The sequence below is a fragment of the Urocampus carinirostris genome, chromosome 1, assembly GCF_059441175.1.
Source record: "Urocampus carinirostris isolate Australia breed hairy pipefish chromosome 1, RoL_Ucar_1.0, whole genome shotgun sequence".
Classification (NCBI taxonomy): domain Eukaryota; kingdom Metazoa; phylum Chordata; class Actinopteri; order Syngnathiformes; family Syngnathidae; genus Urocampus; species Urocampus carinirostris.
Genome location: NC_142349.1, coordinates 32,743,353 through 32,768,404, shown reverse-complemented (window position 1 = coordinate 32,768,404; position 25,052 = coordinate 32,743,353). Strand labels below are relative to the sequence as shown.

At 39.1% G+C, this 25,052-nt stretch overlaps 1 protein-coding gene across 3 annotated transcripts; it reads left to right on the top strand.

The window, feature by feature from the left end:
* The first annotated feature begins 1,973 nt into the window (after positions 1-1,973).
* agfg1b (ArfGAP with FG repeats 1b) lies at positions 1,974-24,287 on the top strand. Of its 3 annotated transcripts, XM_088335432.1 has the most exons (12): positions 1,974-2,369; positions 10,093-10,186; positions 10,462-10,577; positions 11,389-11,527; positions 11,617-11,773; positions 11,869-11,979; positions 15,360-15,498; positions 15,616-15,695; positions 15,787-15,879; positions 18,762-18,923; positions 20,124-20,218; positions 22,905-24,287. In XM_088335432.1, the coding sequence occupies exons 1-12, from the start codon at positions 2,203-2,205 to the stop codon at positions 22,962-22,964; spliced, it is 1,413 nt and encodes a 470-aa protein (XP_088191558.1). In that variant the 5' UTR covers positions 1,974-2,202; the 3' UTR covers positions 22,965-24,287. The 3 variants fall into 3 exon arrangements, with proteins under 3 accessions (XP_088191558.1, XP_088191565.1, XP_088191577.1); XM_088335439.1 differs by lacking the exon at positions 11,869-11,979; XM_088335451.1 differs by lacking the exon at positions 18,762-18,923.
* Positions 24,288-25,052: the final 765 nt, after the last annotated feature.

Here is a 25,052-nt window from a genome sequence, read left to right as displayed (position 1 = left end):
CAGAACCCGAAAAGACGAAGGACCCAGACATGTAATGTTTTTACACAAGTTTTATTCTATGGGAATGGGGCAGTCATGCGCGTGAACAGAAACGCCAGGGATGCGGTGATTGCTAGGCGGAAGAAGTGAGACAGAGATGTCAGAGGCAAACGAGATCGAGGCCGGACACAACAAATGGGATTGATACAGGACACACGGGTAGATACCGGACAGGACAGATGGGATCGATACCGGTCAGGAAGAGACAAACGGGATCGATACCGGATACCGAAGACAGGAGCAAGATACCGGACAGAAAGAGATCAACGGGATCAATACTGGATACCAATGACAGGAGCAAGAAACAGGACAGGACGAGACCGACGGGATCGATACCGGATACCAAAGACCGGAGAAAGATACCGGACAGGAGGACACAGACAGGATTGAGACTGGAGCAAGATACCGGACAGGAGGAGACAGGCGAGATCGATATCAGATACTGGAGACTGGAGCAAGATACCGGGCGGGAGGAGACAGACAAGATCGATAACGGATACTGGATACACGAGCAGGATACTGGACAGAGTCAAAACACAAGTCTTGCAAGAGCAGAGGTTTGTTGACAGACTGACAAGGGGTGAATGAGAGCACTGAGTTTAAATTGGAGGGAAGCCAATCAGGCAGATAGCCGCAACTGGCGCCAAACGGGCAGGGCCAAGTGAGGGCAATGGGCAACCGTGACACACTGTTTGTTGTATTCCACCTGCCATCCATCTTTACTTTAGTGTTTTAAAATCTTAATTTGATTTACACCTTAGGGCCGTGCAAGCTATTTTTTATACAGTAGACCGCCGGGATACAGCACCCCCGCCTGTTTTTCCTTTTTGCCCACCACCATTCTTCTTTTGTGTAGCGGTAACATTAACACCGAAGAGCGGGAATGATATGAGTCTGGTATGATGGAGGGCAGAAAGGTGTAAAGTGGAGTAGAAAAGGCCAGGAAAAGAAAATAAACACGTTAAAGGAAAGGACTGTTATCGGTCGTTTGTGTTCATGAACTTTTGGAGGCCTTCATGCTGATGTACACTGACAAATAAATGTCAATAGACAATGAAATTGTCATCAACAAAGTTGCGGGGACCAGTACTTTGCTTAGGGGGATTTTGATGTTTGAAGTAACTTAAATGTGTGTACTGAGTATACTTCATTAGAGTTCTAAGAGTTTAGTGTGTAGCACAACAATCTGTTGGGAAGGTAAATGCAATTTCGATTTCAAATTACCATTACTGTACTTAGGTAAATATGTTTTCACCCATATCAGAATCTTTATATAATTGTCTTTTGAAAGAATATGGTAAAGTGTTTTCTGTTAACATATCAACATACACTTACATTTCTTCCCAATAAAAAGGCGTCATACGAGCTCGCTGCTGTTCCATTCATTCCAATTTCTCCTCTATAGCTAAGTGTGCCAGCTTTAGGGATAGAACTGCAAAAAGGTGCCCCCTTCTGGCATATTTTTAAGGAATCTGAGAAAGGTGATGTGTTGTTTTATTGGTTGGCCTATCCCCACTAGGGTGACGGGGGTGATGGAGCACATCCCAGCTCTCTTCGGGCAGTGTGCAGGGGACACCCTGAACTGGTTGCCAGACCGTCAAAGGGTACACAGAGACAAACCACTCCCTTGCTCATTCACACTTAGGGAAGAATGTTGGAGAAAAATTGAGTGCCTGGAGGAAACCCACGCAGGCACAGAAGAGGCTGTGGTAGCTGGAATTGAACCCTGAACTTCCAAACAATGATGACTTTGTAAATCTAACTGCTTCGCCAACAGACCCTGACCCTCTCTGCACGTCAGTCGCTTCAGCAGTTCGCATCCCCTGTACATAAGAAGCTTTGCTGCCTCTAACTTAAAACTGCAGTATTGTTACATCCTGCAAGTGGCGCTTGATTTGTTGAAGCAAGTCACTTTACTTTTTTACCCCGTAGAAGAAGACATTTGTCAGTAGCCCTGCCTGAGCTCTCAGCAAGGTGTCCGTGTTGCCTGACTCCCTTCCTGCCCAACTCCTACCCAGGCTCCCACAACCGCTCGCCCGCCCGGCTGAGGATTGCCCGTTTTCCCGGCCGCTGCCGTCCACCGTGGCCCCCCGCCCGAAAACAGCTGCCCTTGTTTCCAGTCGTCAAGCAAACCCCCCAACCCGTCCACCTTTCTACTCTACCATGGCGACCAGCGCCAAGCGAAAGCAAGAGGAGACTCATTTGAAGATGCTGCGGGAAATGACGAGCCTTCCCTCGAATAGGAAATGCTTCGACTGTGACCAGCGCGGTCCGACTTATGTTAACATGACAGTGGGCTCTTTCGTCTGCACCACCTGCTCCGGTATCTTGTAAGTCCACTTCTCAGCTTTTCTTTTCTATTGTCGTCAAGCCTTTCGGGCGACTTGTTGTGTTCGAGAGGGGGAAAGCTGGGCAGCGCCGGTGGCTGACTTGGCGGTTCCGTTAGCACGCAAGCTAGCTTTGAAGTCCAGACAGGTTCTTTCCCAGGCACTTTTCCTGTTCTGTGCTTCCTCGTCGAAGTCCATCAGAATGGAGACTAAAACATGGCAGGGTCCACGGGCGATTTTAGATTCAGAGCTTTGAAGGTGCTGAGCACCCACCCTAAGTATCTGGCTTGTTACTGTTTTTTTGTCATTTGACTTAAATTGGACTTGGATCATTCAACCCTGGAGTGTCACTTCTTATTAAAAAAGTCACTTTATAGACTTCAAACTGAACCACTGGTTAGCGCTGACAACCACTTTCAAATAAATTAGGAGGAGGTATTGATGATAACAAAGTTGTGGTATCTATTCATTCATTATCTGCACCGCTTATCCTCAGTAGGGTCGCGGGGGTGCTGGATCCCTTCCCAGCTGTCCTCGGGCAGTGGGAGGGGACACCCTGAACTGGTTGCCAGCCAGTCACAGGGGGCACGGGAACCAAAACTCACTCGCTGATTCACACCTAGGGACAACTTGAACCAGCCAATTAACCTGACATGCATGTTTTTGGAATGTGAAAGGAAACCGTAGTGCCCAGAGTGCAGTAGCTGGACTTGAACCGGCTAACCACCCAGCCGCTGCACCGCCCAACGTTTAGGTATTGGGTGGTAAAATGGCTGCTTTTATCTTACTTTTGGCAAAGCTGCTCAGGGCGGAACACGTTTGGTAGAAGGAATGGGAAGTTGTGGGAGTGCTACAAACAGACGTCAAAGGTTTTGGGGGGAAATTAATTCATTATGTTTTAATGCAGATGAAGTATTGTGAATTGTTGTGCCCTTGGACGATATGATTAACACATTCTTCCTCAAGTGCCACTCATTTATATATAGACGATAGTGGGAATGGCTGGTGGTTTTGCTAGGAAACAACACATTTGTTTAGTCCAACTACATGCCTAGTTTACCATGGTAAAGTGTGAATTTGTTAGTCCTTGAAAATTGTATTTATTGGGAAGCACCTTTAAGAAGAAAACATTTTTGATGTTGTTTTTCCTGTAAAAAAAAACCTGATTAGTGTTCAAGACCTGTAAAAGGGTAGCATTCCACCTATAAATGGTGGGTTTGTTTGGAGGGGTCGGGGAGTGGAGACTGTGTTTTATGTCTGTATTGTAATAGACAGGTAATGGGGCAATTAGGATAAATTACAGCCTAAATGAGTATGTGATTATATTATATGGTATCAGTTTCCGTAAAAAAAAACAATAAATCGTTTAGCCATTTCTCTTCCAACTTCCTACACTTATTGACTTGTGTATCAGGAAATATTTTTAATCCTTTGGAATAATGATAAGAATCAAAATAGATGCTACTCTAGTTTCATCATAGATGGCTCACAAACATATTATACTAATGTACTTCAAATCCATCTTCTTCCTTCTATGTGGGAAAAAGTATAACTGCAGAGTTGCATTACTCAGCATTCCTATGTATTTTCCCAAATTCGGACACTTTTCAAATTTCTCCAGTACTCGACCAGCAGGTTTTTTAAAAAAAAATCCTTTCCACCTGTCATGTGTTCTTTAAAAAACATCTACCACACCCATTTGTCTTTTGGTGCATCATTCTGAATGCTTCTTGAGCAGCTTTTTTACAGCTCTTTTGTTTTTTTGACAAGGCACGCTTTACATGTCCGCCAGATAAACACCACAGCTGGCTAGCAAAATATATTTTTTCTAAGTTTTCAGACATACATTACTTTAGGACACAAAAATGTTAAATGCTGATATAAAATAGACCTCTCCAAAATATTTAGTTCAGTGTTTCCCATAGGATTTTGAGAGACTGTGGTGGGACGGTCTCTGACCCTCAAATTTATGTGTACATTTTCAAGCCTAGTGTATCTCTTTAGGGCATCTTGAGACCACTGAATGTAATATTAATTGCTGTATATGAACATAACAGGTTGGTGTCATCTTTTAGAGCACAGAAAGGCATATCAGGAATATTTTAAATTTAATCTTGAGGCAAAAAGCCATGACACAAAGTCATTAATTCATTCACCCACTCATTCAGTCCATTTTTCATTCACTCACTACTGACACACTGCACCCTGCCATTGAACATTTCATTTTTCTTGGCTTTGTTTAGAAAATTTCCATGGCTCTTCCAAAATTAAACACTTCAGGGCTTGGTCCATTTATGGAGACTCTCAGGCAGGCAGCGAGGTGTTCTCCTTGCAGTCCGTTCCTGAGGTCTGATTTTATCAGATAACTGCAATTAGTCAAAATAATTTAAAGTGGGAGGTGCCTTTGGAGCACTTATCTGTACTCCCCTTTTCTTGACAATTATGCACCTTACAGTCACACCAAATATCATGCATATTCACCCATTAAAAAAAACCAACCTAAAATATTAAGACCACTTGTACCTAAACAACATTAAATACCCTAACCCATGCCTAGTAACCCAGATGGATACCAGTTCTATGTTTGAATCTTTCATACCAACCCCGGCTCGCTTTAAAAGTGAAGGAAGTATCACTTTCACCACCACTTGTACTAGCACCCTCTAACGGCAAAATACCAGTTATCACATACTAACTATAAAAACATAGTAGTAGTAGCTGTGAAATTCATCTTGGTTATTGTGTGTGTCTCTGCAATACTTCCCACTGCTGGCTAAGGACCACACATCATAAGCATGAGAAATCTGATTCAGGATGATACATGGAGTGCAGGTAGACTTCTAATGGATGGACTAACAGGTCTTTCAGGGTCAGAATTCTATATGATACACTGGTGTTCAAATACTTATTTGCAGCTATATCACACAAGTAAATTGTTAAAAAAAAATCCTGTATTGTGATATCTGGATTTTTCTTTTGAGTTGATCTCTTTTACAGTGGACATGCAACTACCATGTAAATTTCTGACCCCTCCATGATTTTTAAGTGGGAGAAATACCTAAATAGAAGCGTGTTTAAATACTTATTTTCCTCACTGTAGACACAAAAAGACTCATTTTCCACACATTGTAATGAAATGTAGACAGCACTGGATACAATAAGATAATTAATTAAGAATGGTCCATTTTTGAATGAGGTAATATTTATCTTACGGTCAGCATGAAATGATAGTTCTCATTGATGATTCCAAAGATGTATTTGAACTGCAGAGGATCCAACTAAAAAAATAGAATTATTTATAGAGTTTGACATACAGACTTCTGACTTCTAGGGTAACCTTCTGTCACGTCAATATGTCAGCACAGTGATTTTGGGGTTATTCTGAGTTTTTATTCAGAAGTTATGAGGGTGGGGAGGATTTTGGCAGGCATTTTACAGCAGTGGTCAGGCTCGGAGATTAAAAAAAAAACAAAAAAAAAGAACTTTCACATTTGGCTAGTATATTGTTATTTTCTGTGCTGATTGTCGCACATGTGAAGCCCAGACAACCATGACTGAGTAAAGGGTTCAGTCCAGTATATGTAGGACACAATTCTACCTTCAGTCAAGGTGTCTCACCAACATACGGAGTATGCATTAAAAATATTCGTTGCTCCAGAAATTTGCATTTGTTTTACATAAAAATTGCTAATTGTCAGCCATCTTGCTGCTATGGGTAACCAAAAACCTCAAAAATCCCTGGCAAGTAAATTGGAGGTAAAATTGTGCATTTTGGCATCTTTGACTCTCCATAGTTCGTAATCTTCCTTGCACTTGATTTTGGTTGCACTAACCAGGGGTCGGGAACAATTTTGACCCAAAGAGTCATAAAAGCAAAAATATATATCTTTTTTTGAGAGAGCCACAACATATATTTTAAGACAAAATCAAATAAAACCGCCAAACCTGATTTCCAGACAAAAGCTTATGTTTTAGCATATTTTATTTCATTGTGTGATGTTTCATGAATTAATAATAATAATAATAATTTCCTTGTATTGTCATTCTGTGTAACAATGTACACAGACCGAAATGTCGATTGCACCTGACCCGTTGTAGCGAGCCGATGCAGCCGCAGCCAACAGAGGGCGCCGCCGACCACTTTTTAAGTCTTAGGAATGACTCGGCCGGGGCGCGAACCCGAACCTCCCAGTCTCAAAGCGGGCGCCTTACCATCTAGGCTACTGAGCTGGTAATAATCTATGAAATAATAATAAAGCCACAGCCTTTCTCCCACATCAATATAGATATACTACTCAAAATTCATGTCTCTCCCTCAGTTACTTAAAAGTGTTGAGGTTCATTTTGACAGCCATTTTTATACTAAATAATTGCTTCAAAACAAGGTGCAAGCAAGGTATTTTGTAAAAATGTCACAAAATGCTGCAAACAAGTATACCAATGTTGGGCGAGGAATACGAGCGCACCGTGTGTAGCTCCGCCCATCAAAAACGCTCACCCAATTAAATTGCTCTTGATGCTTTTTTAGAGCTCTTAATGTACCAATAAATTACATATGTGTATACGCACAAGTACTATTTTATCTCCGAGCCATACTCACTCATGAAAAGAGCCATATATGGCTTGCGAGCCATAGGTTCCCCGGGTCCTACAATACAGCAACATCATGGGGTCAAATAATACAGTACACATTGTCCGTTTAATGTAAGTACAGCACATGCAAATTATGAATTCATTTATACTTCTTTACATTAATTCATTTATAGTTTCACATTAATTCCCGATGTTTTTTTTATTTTGTGTAGCAATTAAAAATATATTTATTTGAGAACTGGAGAATGTTGTTAATTTGTTGTTTATTCTTGTTTTCTTGTGGAAAACCTGATTTGTTCCAGTTTCACCCGGAGCTTAGCTCTAGAGGCCCAAAGTAAATTAAATTTGGGACCTAGTCTTGGGGCATCCGTGCCACGGTCAAAATTAGAGAAAGTATGATACATAAAATATTAAGTCAACACAGAAGATGCCAAATTTTGATGTACTTGAATGTTATTGATGGCTCCAAAGCAGAGTGCATTGTCTGCTGATATCTTCTATTTGTTTCACTCATTTTAATTTCTATTTTGTTGCGTGTTTTTCAGAGGTTCTGTGTCTAAAGGGGTAAAAATTGAATTGTAAATAGTTTCCTTATGTATTTTAAGGTATGCTGTGCGTTTTTCAGTTTGTAAAAACTAAAATTGTTTTCTATTCTACAGCTTATTTTTTGAAGATTTGCAAATATTTTTATTTATATTGTTTTTTTGTTTTTTTTAGGGATCCTTTATTTTACTTTAAATTTGTTATGTGTAAAGAAGCTAATAGTTCATTCTTGTATTTTATACTGTGTTTGTTGTTGCACCGAAAAGCAAATATTTTTACTTTACATATTCTTGTGTCATTTGATTTTCAGGGATTTTGTGTTTCTTGACAAGTTCACTGTAGATACACGCCATAGCGATTGCGATCATTCTCGATAACATCGAGGTTCCTTGGGTTGAGCCACCTATGTGATTAAAATACAAGAGTCCGGAATGCAGCGTTGTCCCAAGAGTTGTACAGCTCTAGGTCATCCGTTTCATGGGTAATGGATGTGGTGTTGATGAGATACAGGCTCAGCAGGGGTAGGTTTTTGAGAGTTGTTGCGTATCCTAGCCGTTGCAGTTGGCTAGGCCTGCGGCACCGCTATTGCTCTCTCACAACGCTGACTCGATCTATTCCCGGACCCATTTCTGTGTCTGACTTTTCTTAGAGTCCCATGTAATTGATGAATTGATTTTCAATGTAAGGAGCCACTAAAATTCTAGCTCTTGCTGTGCTTTCGCAGTTTGTTTTTCGGTGGACAGATTGACTTGTGTGCTCGTCCTGCAGTTTGATTGACAGCATACACCAGCATATCAGACTCTTGCACACACAATCACGCCCTCCCTACCCACGCACACACAAAGCCCTCCCCAACCTTCCCCCGTGATAACATTTGCTATGTGCTGTCTGTTGCAGAACACAATGCATGATAAGTTGATATCAATGACAATAAAGACAATTTAATTAAAAATCCAGGAAAAATAAACAGCGATACAGAGAGGGTATTTGAAGACTGACTAAGACGGTGCTTCTCAATGAATTTCTGTCTCGCCCCCTTGAAAGAAAAAAAATCCTCTCTCACCTCCCTAGGACTAAAACCGGGCATATACCATCCACCTTCACGCCTCCGAGTAACATTTGTCAATAAAATTGTTTTTAGTACACTGCCGTCGACTGCATAAGACTGTTTTTGGTTAAAACAGAATTTTAACAAGAAAGAAACGTTGACCAACTTACAACAGAGACGAGCTTTTATTAAGTGTAACAGTAAAGATTTAAAGAGCATCTCAAATTCAAAAGTAAAATAAAAGTGATTAATCTTTACACATTTTAGACTGACCATGTCAAAACATATACTGAAAAATAGATTACATAAAATCAATACGTAATAATGCATTTAGAAACAACATTAACCCAAAAGCACAGTATTAAAACAAATCTATAAAAACTTTTTTAACCAGGACCAGGGAACTCTCTGCCACTGCTTAAATATATGATGTCAACCACTCTTGCTGGTTTACGGATGTCAAAGTCCCAATCAGCACCAAGGACGTTGGTTAGGACTAGGCATTAGTGAGGACCAAATCATAACAAAACATAAGGTTCCTGTGAAATAGGGTAAATGTGCTGTCAATACATTTGTCTTATGCGTCAGCGCTTCAGTAGGGAACGTAAGTGAACACTTTCTGTGCTGCTTTGACCAATAAATCTTTCGGGCACGTTGCGCTGAAAAAACTTTTGCATCTTATTGTCAAGACTGGGGTGAAATTACTTGAAGTGACAGAATAATTTATTTGGCTTCATGCTGTCTGCTGCCAACATCTCTACCATAGCAAGGGTGAGAGCCTTTGGTGTCTTCCACTGCGCTTGCATTTATTCCTACGTGAGCTTTGCCAAACTTCCTCGTGTTAGCTTTAGAGTTTGGGAGAAAAGGTTTGTATTTTCTCACCCCGTCTCTCTCCGTCTGTCCCTTTGTTCATGTTAAATAATTTTCTTGGGTTCTCTTCAGGGTCCACTCTACTTTGTGTCAACACCTCCTACTTAATGCTCTTACTCTGTGCTATATGCTAGAATAAGGATAAATATAAACAAAACACTCAGCTAAGGGAACACCACTGCTCCCCTAGTGTAGTAGAGGTGCAATTGCACTTGATTCTGGGAAAGTAAAAAAAAAAAAAAAAAACGATCCCAATGTTAAACACTACCCTGCCCGCCTTGATGGAGCCTTGTGCCCCCCTATTTGAGAACCATTGGACTAAGACCATTATCAGATCACAGTGTGCGTTTACAGGACTTTAGATCACCAGAATTCTGACAATAGTCTGATTGATTTTAGATTGTTGCCTGCATGTAAAAGTTTAGGTTGTGCATACTGTTTTTTTACGATATATGTATGTTTAAACTCGAGTTTTGTTGAGACATAGTACTAAGTGATTAATGAGCATTTGGATGCTCTGTATCTAAATGCATGACACTTTTGTGGTTTTGTATCTAGGAATTTGCCTTTGCTGCTGCTGATACGCACACACTCACGCACACACATTGCACTTCATTGTGTTGCATAAGGCATCTTTTATATTTGATCTAACAACATTCTTCTCCCCCACAGACGAGGGTTGAATCCCCCACATAGAGTGAAGTCTATCTCCATGACTACTTTCACACAGCAAGAAATTGAGTTCCTACAGAAACACAACAATGAGGTAAATCACACCGGCATAATGTTTTCAAACATCTTGCACACTCACGATGCTCTGGTTTTAATTTGGAAGTCTTGTTCTGGCATTTTTCCCCCAAGTTTTGCATTGTCAACTTTATTAGCATTCCTTCTCCTGACTTTTTCCGCCTCCCATTTCTCGTCACCCCATCCCCCTCCTTGCTACTTTGTCTCACTTCTTTCTCTATTACCCCCACACAAATCCCCTTCCTTTCCTCCCACCCCCTTCATTCCTTTAAACTTCTCTCCACCCTGCTATAGGTCTGTAAACACATCTGGTTGGGCCTCTATGACGACAGGACGTCAGTTGTTCCAGATTTCAGGGAGCCACAAAAAGTGAAAGAGTTCCTTCAGGAAAAATATGAAAAGAAAAGATGGTATTTTCAACTTATTGCTTTCGTTTTTCTTTTGGTCTAAAACAATAAGCTGTTGTTCATATAACTTTGGGTGTATTTTTATATAAAAGGCTATTTTTATTCATTTTTACGCTACAACTACTGTTGGATTGACGTCAAAGGGATCAAAACATTGTAGAGGAAACATGTGTTTCTTATTTGTACCTTCAGTCAAGAGCTGATTTTCTGAATACCATCATGTTATGATCGTAGAACCAGGTAAAAATACTGTTTCAAAAACACATACAATAAAACTAGTATTTATGGCAGTTGGTTTACTGTGCATCGCAAAAACGCCATTGTGATACCGTTCACATAATTTACACATTTACATCAACATTTTGGAGCTATATTATTCAATGTTAAATCAGCTTAACGAAAGGCTTAGTAAAAAAACATGCAAGTTCAAAACAGCTGTTGCCCAAGTTGTATTTTTAATTTAGTTAGCCTTAAACCAAAAACGGAGAAAAAAAGGAAAGGGGCGAGGGTCTGTGTGTGAATAATGGTTCATGTCCCATGTAAATCTAGTCTTTTTTTCATAACGTGACGACATTCATTAAAGTACATACTCATACAAATGACAGTGATTATTAAATGTATTAATGGTAGTTGCTGTATAACATGTGTTTTTACTTGTTTATCTTGTCTTTAACTACATATTCTTAAATCACATTTCATGTGGTAAATATTAATAACTCTGACCATACTTAGGAAAAATTGCATTCCTTGTTTTCAGTCACGTAAGAGAAAGTTTAAGATTGTTATTAATTTTTTTTAAAATGTGCATTTTAAGGTATGTACCACCAGACCAGGCCCGGTCTGTCATAACCGTCCAGGCCTCAGTGTCCGGCTCCTCAGCCAGCAGCACCGGCAGTACCCCAGAAGTGCAACCTCTCAAGAGTTTGCAGCTCAACAAAACCCCACTACGTCAAGTGAGCCAGTCCTGGTGAAAACCTACCTACACCTGTTTGAAAAAGATGATTTTGGGGAAATGTGTTTTTTGTGTGTGCCTTATACCCAGTCTCCAGGGTTAGGACGCTCCCAGGCACACATCACAGCCCAAGAGAAAAAGTTTGACCTTCTGTCGGACTTGGGTGGTGACATCTTTGCTGCTCCTCCAGCCCAAGCTGTTGCTTCCTCAAACTTTGCCAACTTTGCACATTTTCCAAGCCAATCTGGTAACTACAAAAATCAAACAAAAGAGTGTGTTCTACATTGTTTCATCCTGTCATTCCTCCTTCATTCATCATCCAATTTTCCTTCTTGTTGGTAGCGGCAACTCAGGGTAATGCAGGCAGCAACTTTGCCAACTTTGACGCATTTGGAAATACTGAAATTCCATCCCATTTGAGCACGTCACCCCCATCAAAGTCTATTTCTTCAGGTACACTCTAAAGCTAGCCCTGCCCTCAACCTTCCACCCATTTCATTTCCTCTTGCTTGTACATATTGACTCGTCTCACTACTACTACGTCTCACTGATTGCATTTCTTACAATCATTGATGTAGATGTGTTGATATCTAAGTGTACACTAAAGTATCTATCTATCTATCTATCTATCTATCTATCTATTGTATTGTGGTTCCGCTTCACCAAATTTAAGTTGTTAATGCGTTTGCGGCAGAAACTTTGTCCTTTTTTTCCACAGCAATAAAATTTTGCCAGGCATCCGTGATAGTCATATCTTGTTACGCTTACCCAACCTGTCATAGATTAAGGGCTGCAACAAACGATTTTTTTAACAATGAATCTGTCGATTAATCATCTTGACTAAAACAAATATTTTATCTCAATTCATGTGTAAAAAAACAGGAAATTATTTTAATAAACGGTGATGGAAAACGTACATTCATGATATTGTGTTTACTGGCCTAAACCGTGTCACAAAAAAACCCATTGTTTTTTTTTAAATAACATATCACTGGATTCTGGCCAAAATAATATTCCTCTAAACCAGGGGTCTCAAATGTGGTGCCCATGGGCACCAGGTAGCCCCTTAAGATCACCTGAGTAGCCCGCGGACAGGTTGTGAAAATAGTTCACCAGTGATGGGTCATTGAGATTTTCTAGTAACCTTGATTTTTTTTGTTGTTACCAAAGTTATGTTTTAAAGGTTGTTTTAACTTCTATAAATTACAACCTGGTAATAACATGGTGATAATATTGTAATAATATAAGTTTAGAAATATTGGTAAGAATGGTAGCTCTTTGCCACAACCAGTAACAAAAAGTAGCTCTCAGCTTCAAAAAGGTTGGTAACCCCTAGTCTAAACTAATGTATGTTAAAGTCCCCTAAAATGGTAAATAATCCATAAGTAGAACACCCACAGATCGGGCTGACCTATATTCATTCATTTTGAAAAAACATGGCATTTATCTAATAGCCCATCCTTACTAAAGCAGGGCTCACCAACCTTTTTAAAGCAGAGAGCTACTTTACGTTGCAGGGTTCGTACAGGTGCTCAAAATCCTTGTGTAGTCAAGGTTTGAAAAGTGCTTGAATTTTGGGTTAAGTTCTTGTAAATACTTGACATTGATGTTCTGTTTCACAACAAGTCCGCTCAAAAATGACACTGACACTACTCTCTGTAAAGAATTCAATTTAAAATATTTTAATGGTACTTGATAAATTTAAAAATTGGCTTTGAAAGTCCTGAGCTTGAATTTGGCCATGAAAAAGGTGTACAAACCCAGTCTAAGTTGTTATTTTAGAAATGCATATAAAATGGTAGCGCTGCTTCAATCAGTAACAAGATTTTTGGGCTTCAAGAAAGTTTGTAAGCCCTAGTCTAGTGTATTTTATAACCTTCCATAAAAAACAATAAAAATAACACACTCACACATTAGACTGACCAATGCTAAATAATTTTGAAAAAACCATGGCATTTATCTAATAGCCCATCCTTACTAAAGCAGGGCTCACCAACCTTTTTAAAGCAGAGAGCTACTTTACGTTGCAGGGTTCGTACAGGTGCTCAAAATCCTTGTGTAGTCAAGGTTTGATAAGTGCTTGAATTTTGGGTTAAGTGCTTGTAAATACTTGACATTGATGTTCTGTTTCACAACAAGTCAGCTCAAAAATGACACTGACACTACTCTCTGTAAAGAATTCAATTTTAAATATTTTAATGGTACTTGATAAATTTAAAAATTGGCTTTGAAAGTCCACATTAGACTGACCAATGCTAAATAATTTTGACAAAACATGGCATTTATCTAAGAGCCCATTCGTACTATACCAGCAGTCACCAACCTTTTTGAAGCTGAGGGCTACTCTTTGTCACTGATTGGCATGAAGGTCTAACAGTTGTATATGTCTTTCTAAAATGACAACTTTTTATTTTGTTACAACGTTGCTAATATGGTATTACCAAGTTGTAATAATTGAAAGCTGAGTTAAAACATCATCTCAGATAGACATAAACTTTCCTGGGAAATCACAATTGCCCATCACTTGTGAGTTATTTTCAGAACCTGTCTGAGGGATACTCGGGCAACCTGGTGCCCGCCTGCACCATGTTGGAGCCCCCTGTACTTGAGGCATCGTGCTGTGCCCAAGCATGTTTGCTGCTGAAGTCGATATTTTAGAGGTAGTCAGTCGATGAGCAGGGAACCCCAGTTTTGCACGGTACGCGATACGATTCCTGGCACATCCACACAGCCACAGGAGGAGATGCCGGGCAAAACGTAACCATGATTTCATGTTCGAAACTACAAATGTGCGATGTATATTGTTTAATATTGTATATGTTTTTGCTACCATGTTGTGCTCGCTTTCCATAGTGCTGCTTGACAAAACAACTGCCCCTATAATGACGTCTTCCTATTCTTGTGTGAATCAAAGTGATGATCTATATTTGGGAGGCAACTGGGCCCGGGCACGTTGGACTAATGTTAGTGTCGGCCTGAGGTTAATAGAGGAGGAGGGGAAAGTCAGGTATGGAAGAAATTGTCCGAGTGAGTCCACCTTTACTTTTACCGAATACATCTTAAGACCAACATTACCTTGATGTTTTGTTTTAATCAAACACAAATATGCGAGTTTTATTTCTATTTTGAAAGACGATACATTCTGCGAATTAATTTCTAAAAAACTGGAATTCTAAGTATTTGGGGAATTTCTAGGTCAAAGGGTATCTAAATGATGAATCGGATGCATATATTAAACAAGAAAGACACTTTTCACACTGCTACATATAATACCTTGTTATAATAGCTAGATTACATGATTTGATCGATGTGAAAAGTGCCTGGATAGTCATGAAGCGGGATCAAGATAAGCATTGGAATAATTTTCTCATTGATTGGCTGTTGCTTTGTAAGATAAGTCATCATTATCAGTGTGCTATTTATTTAAAAGTGGCTTGATAAAAGTTTGGCATGCAGCAATTATGAGAGCAAATTTAACATGTCACATAAATGTGTATAACAGTTTAAATAAAGCCCCAATGTGTAATATTTGACCACTAAGATGGCACTTTGCTGTCTGGTACGAGTGAGGTCCAGTGATGCTCGTCAGGATGCCTGACAAACCTGGCGCCGACTTAAGTAGGGATTCCAGTGTAAAAGAAATACAAATTTCTCAATCTGTATTTTTTTTAAATAAAACTTACATTGGTATGATAGTTCATGTATTTTTTTTGCCTAGTATTCAAATCAATGTTTTTTTTTTTTCACTGGATGAACGTTTTTTTTTTTCTACCATTAGGAAGCACTGAATATTAAACACTGTCCCTTAAAAGCTCCCAAAACTGTTCAAACAGGAGGAGGTGTGCCAATTCCGTCCAGATCAAGTGCACTACCCATCCAGTCCCAAACTGGGAGCTGCAAAGAAGATCGCTATGCTGCTCTCGCTGAATTGGACAACAAGCTAAGCTCTTCGGCAGGCAGCAATGTTCAAGGGTAAGCCTCTGACAAGTCACTATTTACACTTTATTTACTCTGCTTCAAAATACTAATCTTGATCATAAACTATTGTAAACAAATCTCTACAAATCTCACACGGGCTTGTCATCATAGGAATTTATTTGGTCCGGTGCTCGGCTCATCTCCAGCACAGAATGCACCGGTTCTACCTAGCATACAGCCTGGCTTTGGAGGTGACTTTTACCACAGTGTTCCTTTTTTCAATTGATTTTTTAGTAATAGGTATGTCCAAGTATAGCTTTTCTAATCAACCCTTCCATGTAGGCGTCCCTTCCACAAATCCCTTCGTTGCTGCGGCTGTTGCCTCAGAGATGGCCACCAACCCTTTCCAGGCCAACAGCAGGGCTCCAGCTGCAGGTGTGTGCAGTTCTCGCCACACTTGGACACATTTTTCCCATGTTGTACTCAGTCCATACAGCCAGCTATTTTATTTAATTTTGCCTACTAAGCATACATTAATAGGAGTCCACTAATTATATTTGTTTTTTATAATGGTCAAGTTGGTTTAGTACCGTATTTTCCGCACTATAAGGCGCACCTAAAAGTCTTTTTTTTTTTCAAAAGCTGACCATGCGCCTTATAATACAGTGCGGCTTATATATGGCTCAATATTAAATCGCAAGGTCTCGCAACTTATGCAACAGCCGCCGACTCGATTTTCCCCCGAACGTGGAGTAGTCCGCGGTGTATGCTGGGATTTATATACCGGCGTTTCATTGGCTAACCAATGTGTCAATCATCATTTGAATCGATCGCTATTAGCTAAAGTTATTCGGAGCCTCGGATAGGCTAGAGGGCCAAAACAAACCCTGCAATTGGCCGAAAAAGATGACTGAATAGCAAGCTTGCTAAACTACGCCATAAAGAAACATGTTTCATTAGTCTGTATTTGTAAACATTTTACTATCCTGGATTTACGTCACTCACGGTTGTAAGAAGACCATGGTTGCGTATCATTATTGAACGCGAGAACTTAGGTGAGCTATGCGGCTTTATATTTTCCTGGTATCTTGTTTTAGAACGATCTTGATGTTGCTGTGATGAGTTGAGTGAATTAAACTCAATTCCAAGTGTTTATTGTCATATGCACAGTAAAGTTGCGAGCGAAAAAGAAAATAGAAACTAAGGAATGTTTGGCATTTCTTGAATCCCAAGACTTGAACCTTCCGAATGATATTTGAAATGATGCATTTGAGTGATATCGTACGGACACCGCATCCGCACGAGTCTACGACACGTATTTGCTTCTTTGCAAGCTTTGGGAATGTTAAGAGAGTAATCAGTTTGACTGAATCATCTGACTGTTTTGTCGACGTTCCCATTGTAGCGCCTTATAATCCGGTGCGCCTTATCTATGGAAGATATAGGACCAAAAACTATTTTTTGGGGGTGCGCCCTATAACCCGGTGCGCCGTATAGTGCGGAAAATGCGGTAATTTTATATTATTTCCTCATATTTCTTCTTAAATAATGAGTTACATCAGTGGTCGCAACATTTTCTGTGCTTTAATGTCTTGTGGCCCAGCCCAATAATAACATCAGTACTTATAACGTGAACAATATTGAAAATAATATTGATAACAAAAATAAGCCTTAACCTGTGTTATCACTAGACCCATAGGTATCCAGGTGACACGGGGAAAGGCGTTTGATTTTTTTCTCATCATTAAACTATTTTTTATCACAGTACCACAATGTTGTTTTGGCTGAACTCTTTCCCCCTAATGCTCAATCACAACGTGGCACAGTGAGTAAAAATAGTGTAATGATGAGATAAAATGTAATGCCTTTTTCTATGTTCGCTACATTTCTACTTCTTAGAGTTGGGATTCTGCTTTCTGACCATCGCGATCTGGGTTTGATTCCTGTTGCATCTGTTGTTGAGCGAACATGGTCGCGGTATTTTCAATCTATTTCTTAAATAGAGTAATATTCTACTGTAAATCTTCACTCACACAAACTGAGTTTTTTTAGAGGTAAATATATGGTATCATCAAAAAAGAAGGCCTCTTTTTTTCTTTTTGTCCGGCCTGATACCAAACAAAAAATAAATAAGTACTGTATTTGAGCATTGATTGATCAGTTGAAATGTACTGCTTGTCACAATTGCATAACATTAGATGCAACAGGAATCAAACCTGGATCGCGGAGGGAAGAGCACCGAGGCCTATCCACTATTCTACCAGGGATACGGACAGCACACAAAAGGGAATTAGGTTTTATCTCATCAAATTTTATGCTTTTGGTACCACGATAGAGAATTGAGGAAACAAAGTCATCCTGAAAAAATAAATTAACGCAAAAAAAATGATTAATCGGACTTTAATGAATACATAGTAATTTTTATGTTGGTATTTTATTCATAGTTTATGTTGTCAATAAACGATTTTAATGATGGCCTCATGTATTCAAATACAATTGTCACACACAATGCTTAGTTTGAGCCTAGAAAAAGTGAAACTAAATTTTATACTGATTTTTTTTAATCATTTCTTATTTTCTCCACTTTCTAACATTCATATCTGGTACCATAAATAAGTAATAATAAGTGATAATAACACCTAATGCCATTTCATGTGCTATCTACGTCCAGTGGCTCGGTGATAAGGGTTCGTCTCTTTCACCATCACTATAGAGTTCGATCCCCGTTGCCACCATTGATATGCAATCGCAATCAGCAATACTGGTCGACTAATCAATAATTGTACAAATATGTTATTATACTGGTATATGCAGACAAGGCTCACTGGATACTAAGTCACACATTTCAATTTCTGGCCATTTTGGGGTCTTTAGGTGGCCCTTACAGTCCGTAAAATTCAGTAAATTATTAAGTATTTGAAATATATTTTAAAATGATAAAGGGATTTTTGTTTTGTTTTAGGTCAAATGTATTTGATTCACTTTGTTTTAGATTATTTGAAAGTCATTAAATGCATTTGTTGTATACCGTAAAATTTCAAAAAGTGTTTATATTTTCATTTAATAATTAGTCTAATGGAATTCATACTTATTGAGTTTTCATACTTATTGAGTTTAATGTACAGTATTTTACAAGTACAACTTAACCTTTTCAACCCAAATTTCCACAAGGTCCCTCAATCCATTTACAAAGTTTAACTGGGCCCTTGAGCACCAAGGTTTGCCCAACCCTGAATTACATAAAGTAGGTTGAGGTGGCTTGTGTTCTTAGAATTGTTTCCTCCCTGTGCTGTTTTGGTTGCGTATGTGTGTTTTAGCCGCCTCATTTGGCACTGGCTCTATGAGCATGCCCGCTGGCTTTGGGAACTCGTCTTCATACTGCCTCCCGACCAGTTTCAGTGGAAACTTCCAGCAGCAATTCCCTGCCCAGGCCCCCATCCCTTACTCTCAACCCGGGGCCTACCACCCTCAGTCCAATGGTTAGTGGCCTCATGCATCCCTCTTTCCTTTGTAACCCTTTTTTAGTGACGCGGCACCTGTTGGTAATATCCTATGCTTGCATTTGTTGGTTATCGTGATTTTTAGAGCATGATGGAAAATTGCTGCTTCTGCTTGCATTCTGTTCCCAACTTCTAAGTGTCAGTTAATGCGCATCTGTTTGAGTTTGCAGGTTGTTTTTCAGTTCACCAATTGATTTTACTCATATCAAGGGTTCTAAACTTTATGGGTCCTGGGGCATCTTACCAGGTGAAATAAATTCAGTAATGTTAACCTTTCATTGAATGGCCGCTTACTTAAATTGAAAATGGAGGTTCAATGTTCAAGGCTGTCAATGGTACTGAATGTATTAACTGTTAACAAGGACATGTATGAGAAAATTGATTGAAACTTTCATGTTGAAAGTAAAAATATAAAATGAAGTTGAATATTTCCATCATCCTTTCATTTGCTTCAAATCTCATCATAACTTATGGGTTTATATCTCATAAATATGCAGTATTCTTGTACTTGAAAGTGTTTGTTCAATTTTTGTATCAGTGTGTACAATACAAGACAGTAGAATACAATACATTAGATGGGCCTCTTAATGGTTGAAAATGTTTTTGTTTTCTTTTGAAGTGATGATTTTCGACCAAATTACACGAAAAATTATGAAATTCATAATATTTTTCCAAGGCCTTAAGTCAGACGTATGAACAGTCATTCAACTTTTGCGATTTGTAACATAGTTATACAGGACTGTCTCAGAAATTTAAAATGTTGATATAAAGTTATATTCTGTAATACAATTAAAAAAACAAAATGTCATTTATTTCGGATTCAATATAAATCAAGTAAAATATTTCAAGCCTATTTATCATTTTAATATTGCTGGTTATGGCCTAGAGCCTCCTAGTATACTTTTTCATGATATTTTGATTTTTTTTTTTTACTTTGGATGATGATGTTTGACTTTTCACCATAATCAGCAATACAAGAACAATAAAATACTTGCAATATTTCAGTTTATTTCAGGATATTTTTTATGCACCCTAATTGTGGGACAACGTGAAGATTTCTATATCTGTCAGTGGTAAATGCTACTTGACTTGCTTCTCTTTTTACTCAAACGTGGTGTAAAGCATTTTCTTTAAAGAATTCTACAAAGTTGAAGGTGCCTCTTTGTCTTCCTTCGCAAGGGCCAGCATTTCCAGTCTATGGCCCAAACAAGCACTCTATGATGCCATTCGCTCAGCCCGTGGCTGCTCCTGGCATGTCCAATAACCCCTTCATGGTGAGAATGAGAAAATCAGATAAAGGAATTTTGATTATCTTAATTTTTTTTCCACATACAGAATATACAAATGTTTTTTTTAAATCAGGTATTTTTTTATGTAAACGAAGAACAAGAAAAGAAAAACACGCCACTATGGGCAAGTCGAGTGTTTTCATGTGTGATCGGCAAATTAACAATCTTTTTATTGTCTTTCCTTTAAAGGGACAGTGTGTACTATTCAGCACCTCCTAGTGGTTACATTTTTAAATTTAAAATATAAAAACAACATTGATAATAAATCAGGGGTCACCAACCTTTTTGTGAATCTAGGCCCTACTTTTTGCTACTGATTGGAGCAAATGGCTACCATTTTTAAAAGGCAACTTACCCGATTTTCACGACCATAGGGCGTACAGTGGTAAAAGGTGCAGTCTCCAAAGCCGGTTATAATTTTGTATTTAACACATACACCTTACGACAGGGCACAAGAGCCTTCTGCTTGCGACTGCGTTACAACAACACAGACAAACATACAAGTGTGCGTATTTAAAAATACAATGGAAGCTAAACTGAGTTGATTACAAGGTAAAACACACTGATAAAACAAAGTTTTTTGGAAAAGAACGGATGCAAAACGGTTTGGCATCTACGTTATTTTAACCGGTAATCCATAACATAACAGTCAAAATCTTCATCCTCTGTTTCTGTGAACAGCTTATCTAAATCTTCATTAAAAAGTTTGCTGTCAGTCACGTTCGGTGTCACCTTCCAAAAGCTCAAACAGCATCGTCAATCTTTTTTTTTTTTTTTTTTCAGTATAATCCGCTGTAAGTTTCTGCCACACCGTAGTCCAGATCCGTGTGAAAAAAATGCGCAGAGACGTTAACAATAACTATAGTATCTTTGAGTGGTACTTCGCAAACAGTGGACGCATTGCGTGTGACATCACGTGTCCTCTTCTGCTTGTGGCGAACACAGGAAAAGGCATAAGTCACAAGAGATCGCATACATGTCACCTTTAGTTGGAAATGTTAACCTTCTCACCAAAACATCGGATTTCACCCAAAAAATGTTTTAAGTTTTGACTCGGCCAAGTCTCGAAACTGTGACCTCCCAGTCTCGGGGTCAGGCACCTAACCCTAAGATCATCAAGCTGGTCTCTGGTGTCGATTTACATGAGACACAGGGCGCACTGCACGATAGGGCGCTCTCCACAATTTGGAGCAGCTTTTATGTGTGCCTTAAGGTTATGTTAATACTGTATGTTATTACTATGTTGTTACTAGGTTATTACCAGATTATTATTTTTAGAAGTTAAATCAACCACCAAAACATATAAGTCAAAAATCAAATTTACTAGAAAATCGCAATGAACCATCACTGGTCAGCTATTTTCAGAACCTGCCCGTGGGCTACTCGGGTTTTCTTCACGGGGTACCTATACCCCGTAGGCATCACGTAGGAGACCCCTGATATGAACGATAAGAAAAAAGACTTGAACTATCATATTTCTATGCATTTCTAAAGGAATTCCAAGTTGAGAATTACAGGCACTTATAATTGCCAAACAATACACACTGTCTCTTCAAGTAAATTTTAAGTAAATTCTGGACTACAGAGCGCACCTGATTAAAAGCCACAAGCGCAAATATTACAAAGAATCGAAGTTTTTTTTCTTTGTACTTAGCAGTACCTGATTACAGGCCGCAGGCTTAAAGGGTCTTAAAAAATTAAGAAAGTCTTAAATTTGATAACCACAAATTAAGGCTCAATGGAAATGTCCTAAATTTAACTCTCAAATGTCCTAATTTTTACCTTTCTGATCTGCGTAATAGAGATTATAACTGTATAATAATTAAACTGTCAGAAGTATGGGACATTGTGTCACAGAATAAATTTTCCTCTCCTCCGACTTTTTAGATTTCTGTTCGATAAATGCAATGCTTCATTTGAAAATCCGGATTTACGCGTTTTCGAAAATGCAGCAGTACATTGGAGCTTCACGTACAGTCAGTCCCTAACCCGCTGTTGTCGGTAGAGTAACTTTGGGGTGGAATAGTGTAGTTTTTACCCGTTGTTGTTGTTGAGTAAAAGTATGGGTTCAGGTTGTACCAGGGAATGAGTGGGAGGGGTTGCACAACCTTTTCGGCGGTGGTGCGGCTGTCTGTCACGGGGTCGCCCCGCAGACGTCTTGAACCCGTCGCAGCAGCCACCCAGGACGGTTTTGGTTCACAGTCACCTGCCTCCGGGAATGCGTGCGAGGTTCAGGGGTCAGGGCGAGCGGTGTTCCGACACTCCGGTGCAGCCAGGTCCTTGCCGGCGGGGTTTTGGTCCTACAGCCTGGTCCCCGCCGTGTCCGGGTGTCTGGGTCCGTCACAACTCGTTTCCTGCGTGTGTATGCCAGAATAGGTGTGAGATTGGGCTTTAATTTAATTGGATGTTGGATTTTGTATGCGTATTTGTTTGCTCGCTGTTTTTTTAAGTACATACATTAAAAGATGTTACATGAGAGGAATTTATTCTCTGGTTCGCACCAGTTTCAAGCCATCTGCTAGGCGCCAGCCGCTCTCAGTACAGAATTTACAGTATACATTTGTCAGTATGACCGGCACTTAATGCATTTGTTTTATGCGCACCTCTCAAATATTGTTATTTTTTAATTAGTACTGCCACATTTGATCATTCCTGTTACTTGTCATTCCAGGCTGGAGCCCCCAGCGCGCCGTTCCCTTCAGGTGGTACCTCAACCAACCCATTCCTGTAGCACAATTTCGAGTCCTCATCAGAAGAGGGCAGCATGCAGCACATTAGTCAACACACCGTTAGTCACTCTATAGTGGCACTACATTTCTTTCCATACCAAGTTTACACTATAAAGGAAAAAAAATGACTTTATTGAAAATTAAGGGACTGTTAGAGGAAAAATTATTTGGAATATATACAATACATTGTTTTTTAAAAACTATTGTTTGTTTATAACTGTATGCTTGTTTATAACTGTATGCTGTGTGCATCACATCATATTACGTATGACGTATTAAGGACCGCGCTAAAAAATGGTGGGTAGCCACATTTTTGTGAAAACCACTGCGCACCGTTACAAGTAGGGGTTTTCATTTACCAACAGGGTCTAGCTCTAAATCCATTGTTTGGGATTAAACCAACAATGGAAGAGCAGGTATTTCATTTCAAACTTTTTTTAAAATGTAGGAGACATGCTGCAAAATTGGCACTTAAATGGCCTAAAAATGTCCATGTACTGTTGCTGAAAAGCCTTCACAGCCAGAATTACACTCACATATAACTAATAGGAGCTTCCAGGAACTATGTGAAACTCATGCAATTGTTTGTTGTGTTGTTTTTGTGGTTACAGAACATGTTGTATCCAATAAAATAGTTTGGAATTTAGGGCAATTTTGAGTAATTCAAACTTAAAGCAGGGGTCTTCAACCGTTTTTGAGCTGAGAACTACTTTCAGTTACTAATCAGTGCAAAGGGCACCCAGTTTGGATTTTATGGATTTTAGGATAACTTATTACAATGTGGTTACTATGTTATCACCAGGATAATTATCGGAAGAAGGGTTAAATAAACTCAACCACTAAATATAATTGTACTAGAAAATAACATACCCAGCACTAGTGAGCTATTGAGAAAAGGTCCGCCGGCACCTCAGCTGTCCTAAGAGGGCACCATGTTGGAGACCCCTGATTTGATGGCAAATATTAGACAAGAGCACAAAAGCAGTAAGGCAACTAAAGAACATTTGGATTAAGTCTGCAAAATAATCCAAATTACTGCTTGCCCTCAGATGGTAACGTTTGGTATTTTGACAACACGTGACTCAAATTAATGCAAGTTTTCTCAGTGATTTTCCTGCTGCTTTAAAGTCTAAATTTGGGCTCATCTTAGGCCTTCTTTTACGATTGTTTTATCTGGACTCTCAACATGTATTATGGTCTCAATTGTGCCGCTTGTAACCAACAGTACAAAATTTCATGTGTTTCTTGTCTTTACAAGAATAGGTAAGTAGATGTGTACATATATAAATATATGTATAAATAAATTAAAAGATTTTTAAATACTGCACCTTTGTACTGTAGTCATTTAAGCATGAGTTTAATTTACCCGGTTGTTAAACTGGGGTCTTCAGGCCAAATGTACTGATCACTCATTTCAACAGTGGTGGGCCATCGGGCCCTGCGAAGCTTTCTCTGCTGGCCTAAAACATATCTGAATCATGTAATGTTAATTATATTTTGTCCATGAATACTGACTAAATAATTCCAAATAGTCTGTCTGCTTCCTTTCATCGCTTTTCGTCCGATTTCATTGCTTCCATTTGTGTGCTTTCATGTTTAAGCATTTACCCAATCACATTTCAGCCATTACTTGTTGCCAGGATCAGAAATCTACATGGAGTCTTTCATAATTAGTTCTGCAGGCCATCAAGTGACAATAAAGATATTGGTTTAGCCAATCAGATCCTGAGTTGGTGACGCCATGGCCTTTCAGCGAGCCTAAGGAAACGCCAACGGTTGCAAACGGATTAGCCTGGGCGCGGTAACATAAGTATCACAACGAAAATATGAAGAATAATAGCCTGTTGTCCACTGCTTCTATAAAAAGGAGACTTTCAGCCCTAAATTAAAAAATCTTAAACCAGAAACAGAACAGGACAACTTTGACTTTCAGCATTAGTTCCAATAGCGATAATAGATAAATTATTGAAGTGAAACGCAAGGATGATCTGTATGAAAGACATACCTGTCAACCTGTACCTTTTTGCCGTACAAAGTACGTTTATTATGCATTTTAAGAGGAGTACGATGTACAAGGATATCTGTACGGA

Bases quoted from the DNA above. Each gene is read 5' to 3' on its own strand.
- agfg1b (XM_088335432.1), top strand. From the start codon at position 2,203: ATGGCGACCAGCGCCAAGCGAAAGCAAGAGGAGACTCATTTGAAGATG. The intron at 15,499-15,615 runs GTAAGCCTCTGA...TTGTCATCATAG, and splicing joins GCAGGCAGCAATGTTCAAGG to GAATTTATTTGGTCCGGTGC. The intron at 20,219-22,904 runs GTGAGAATGAGA...TTGTCATTCCAG, and splicing joins TGTCCAATAACCCCTTCATG to GCTGGAGCCCCCAGCGCGCC.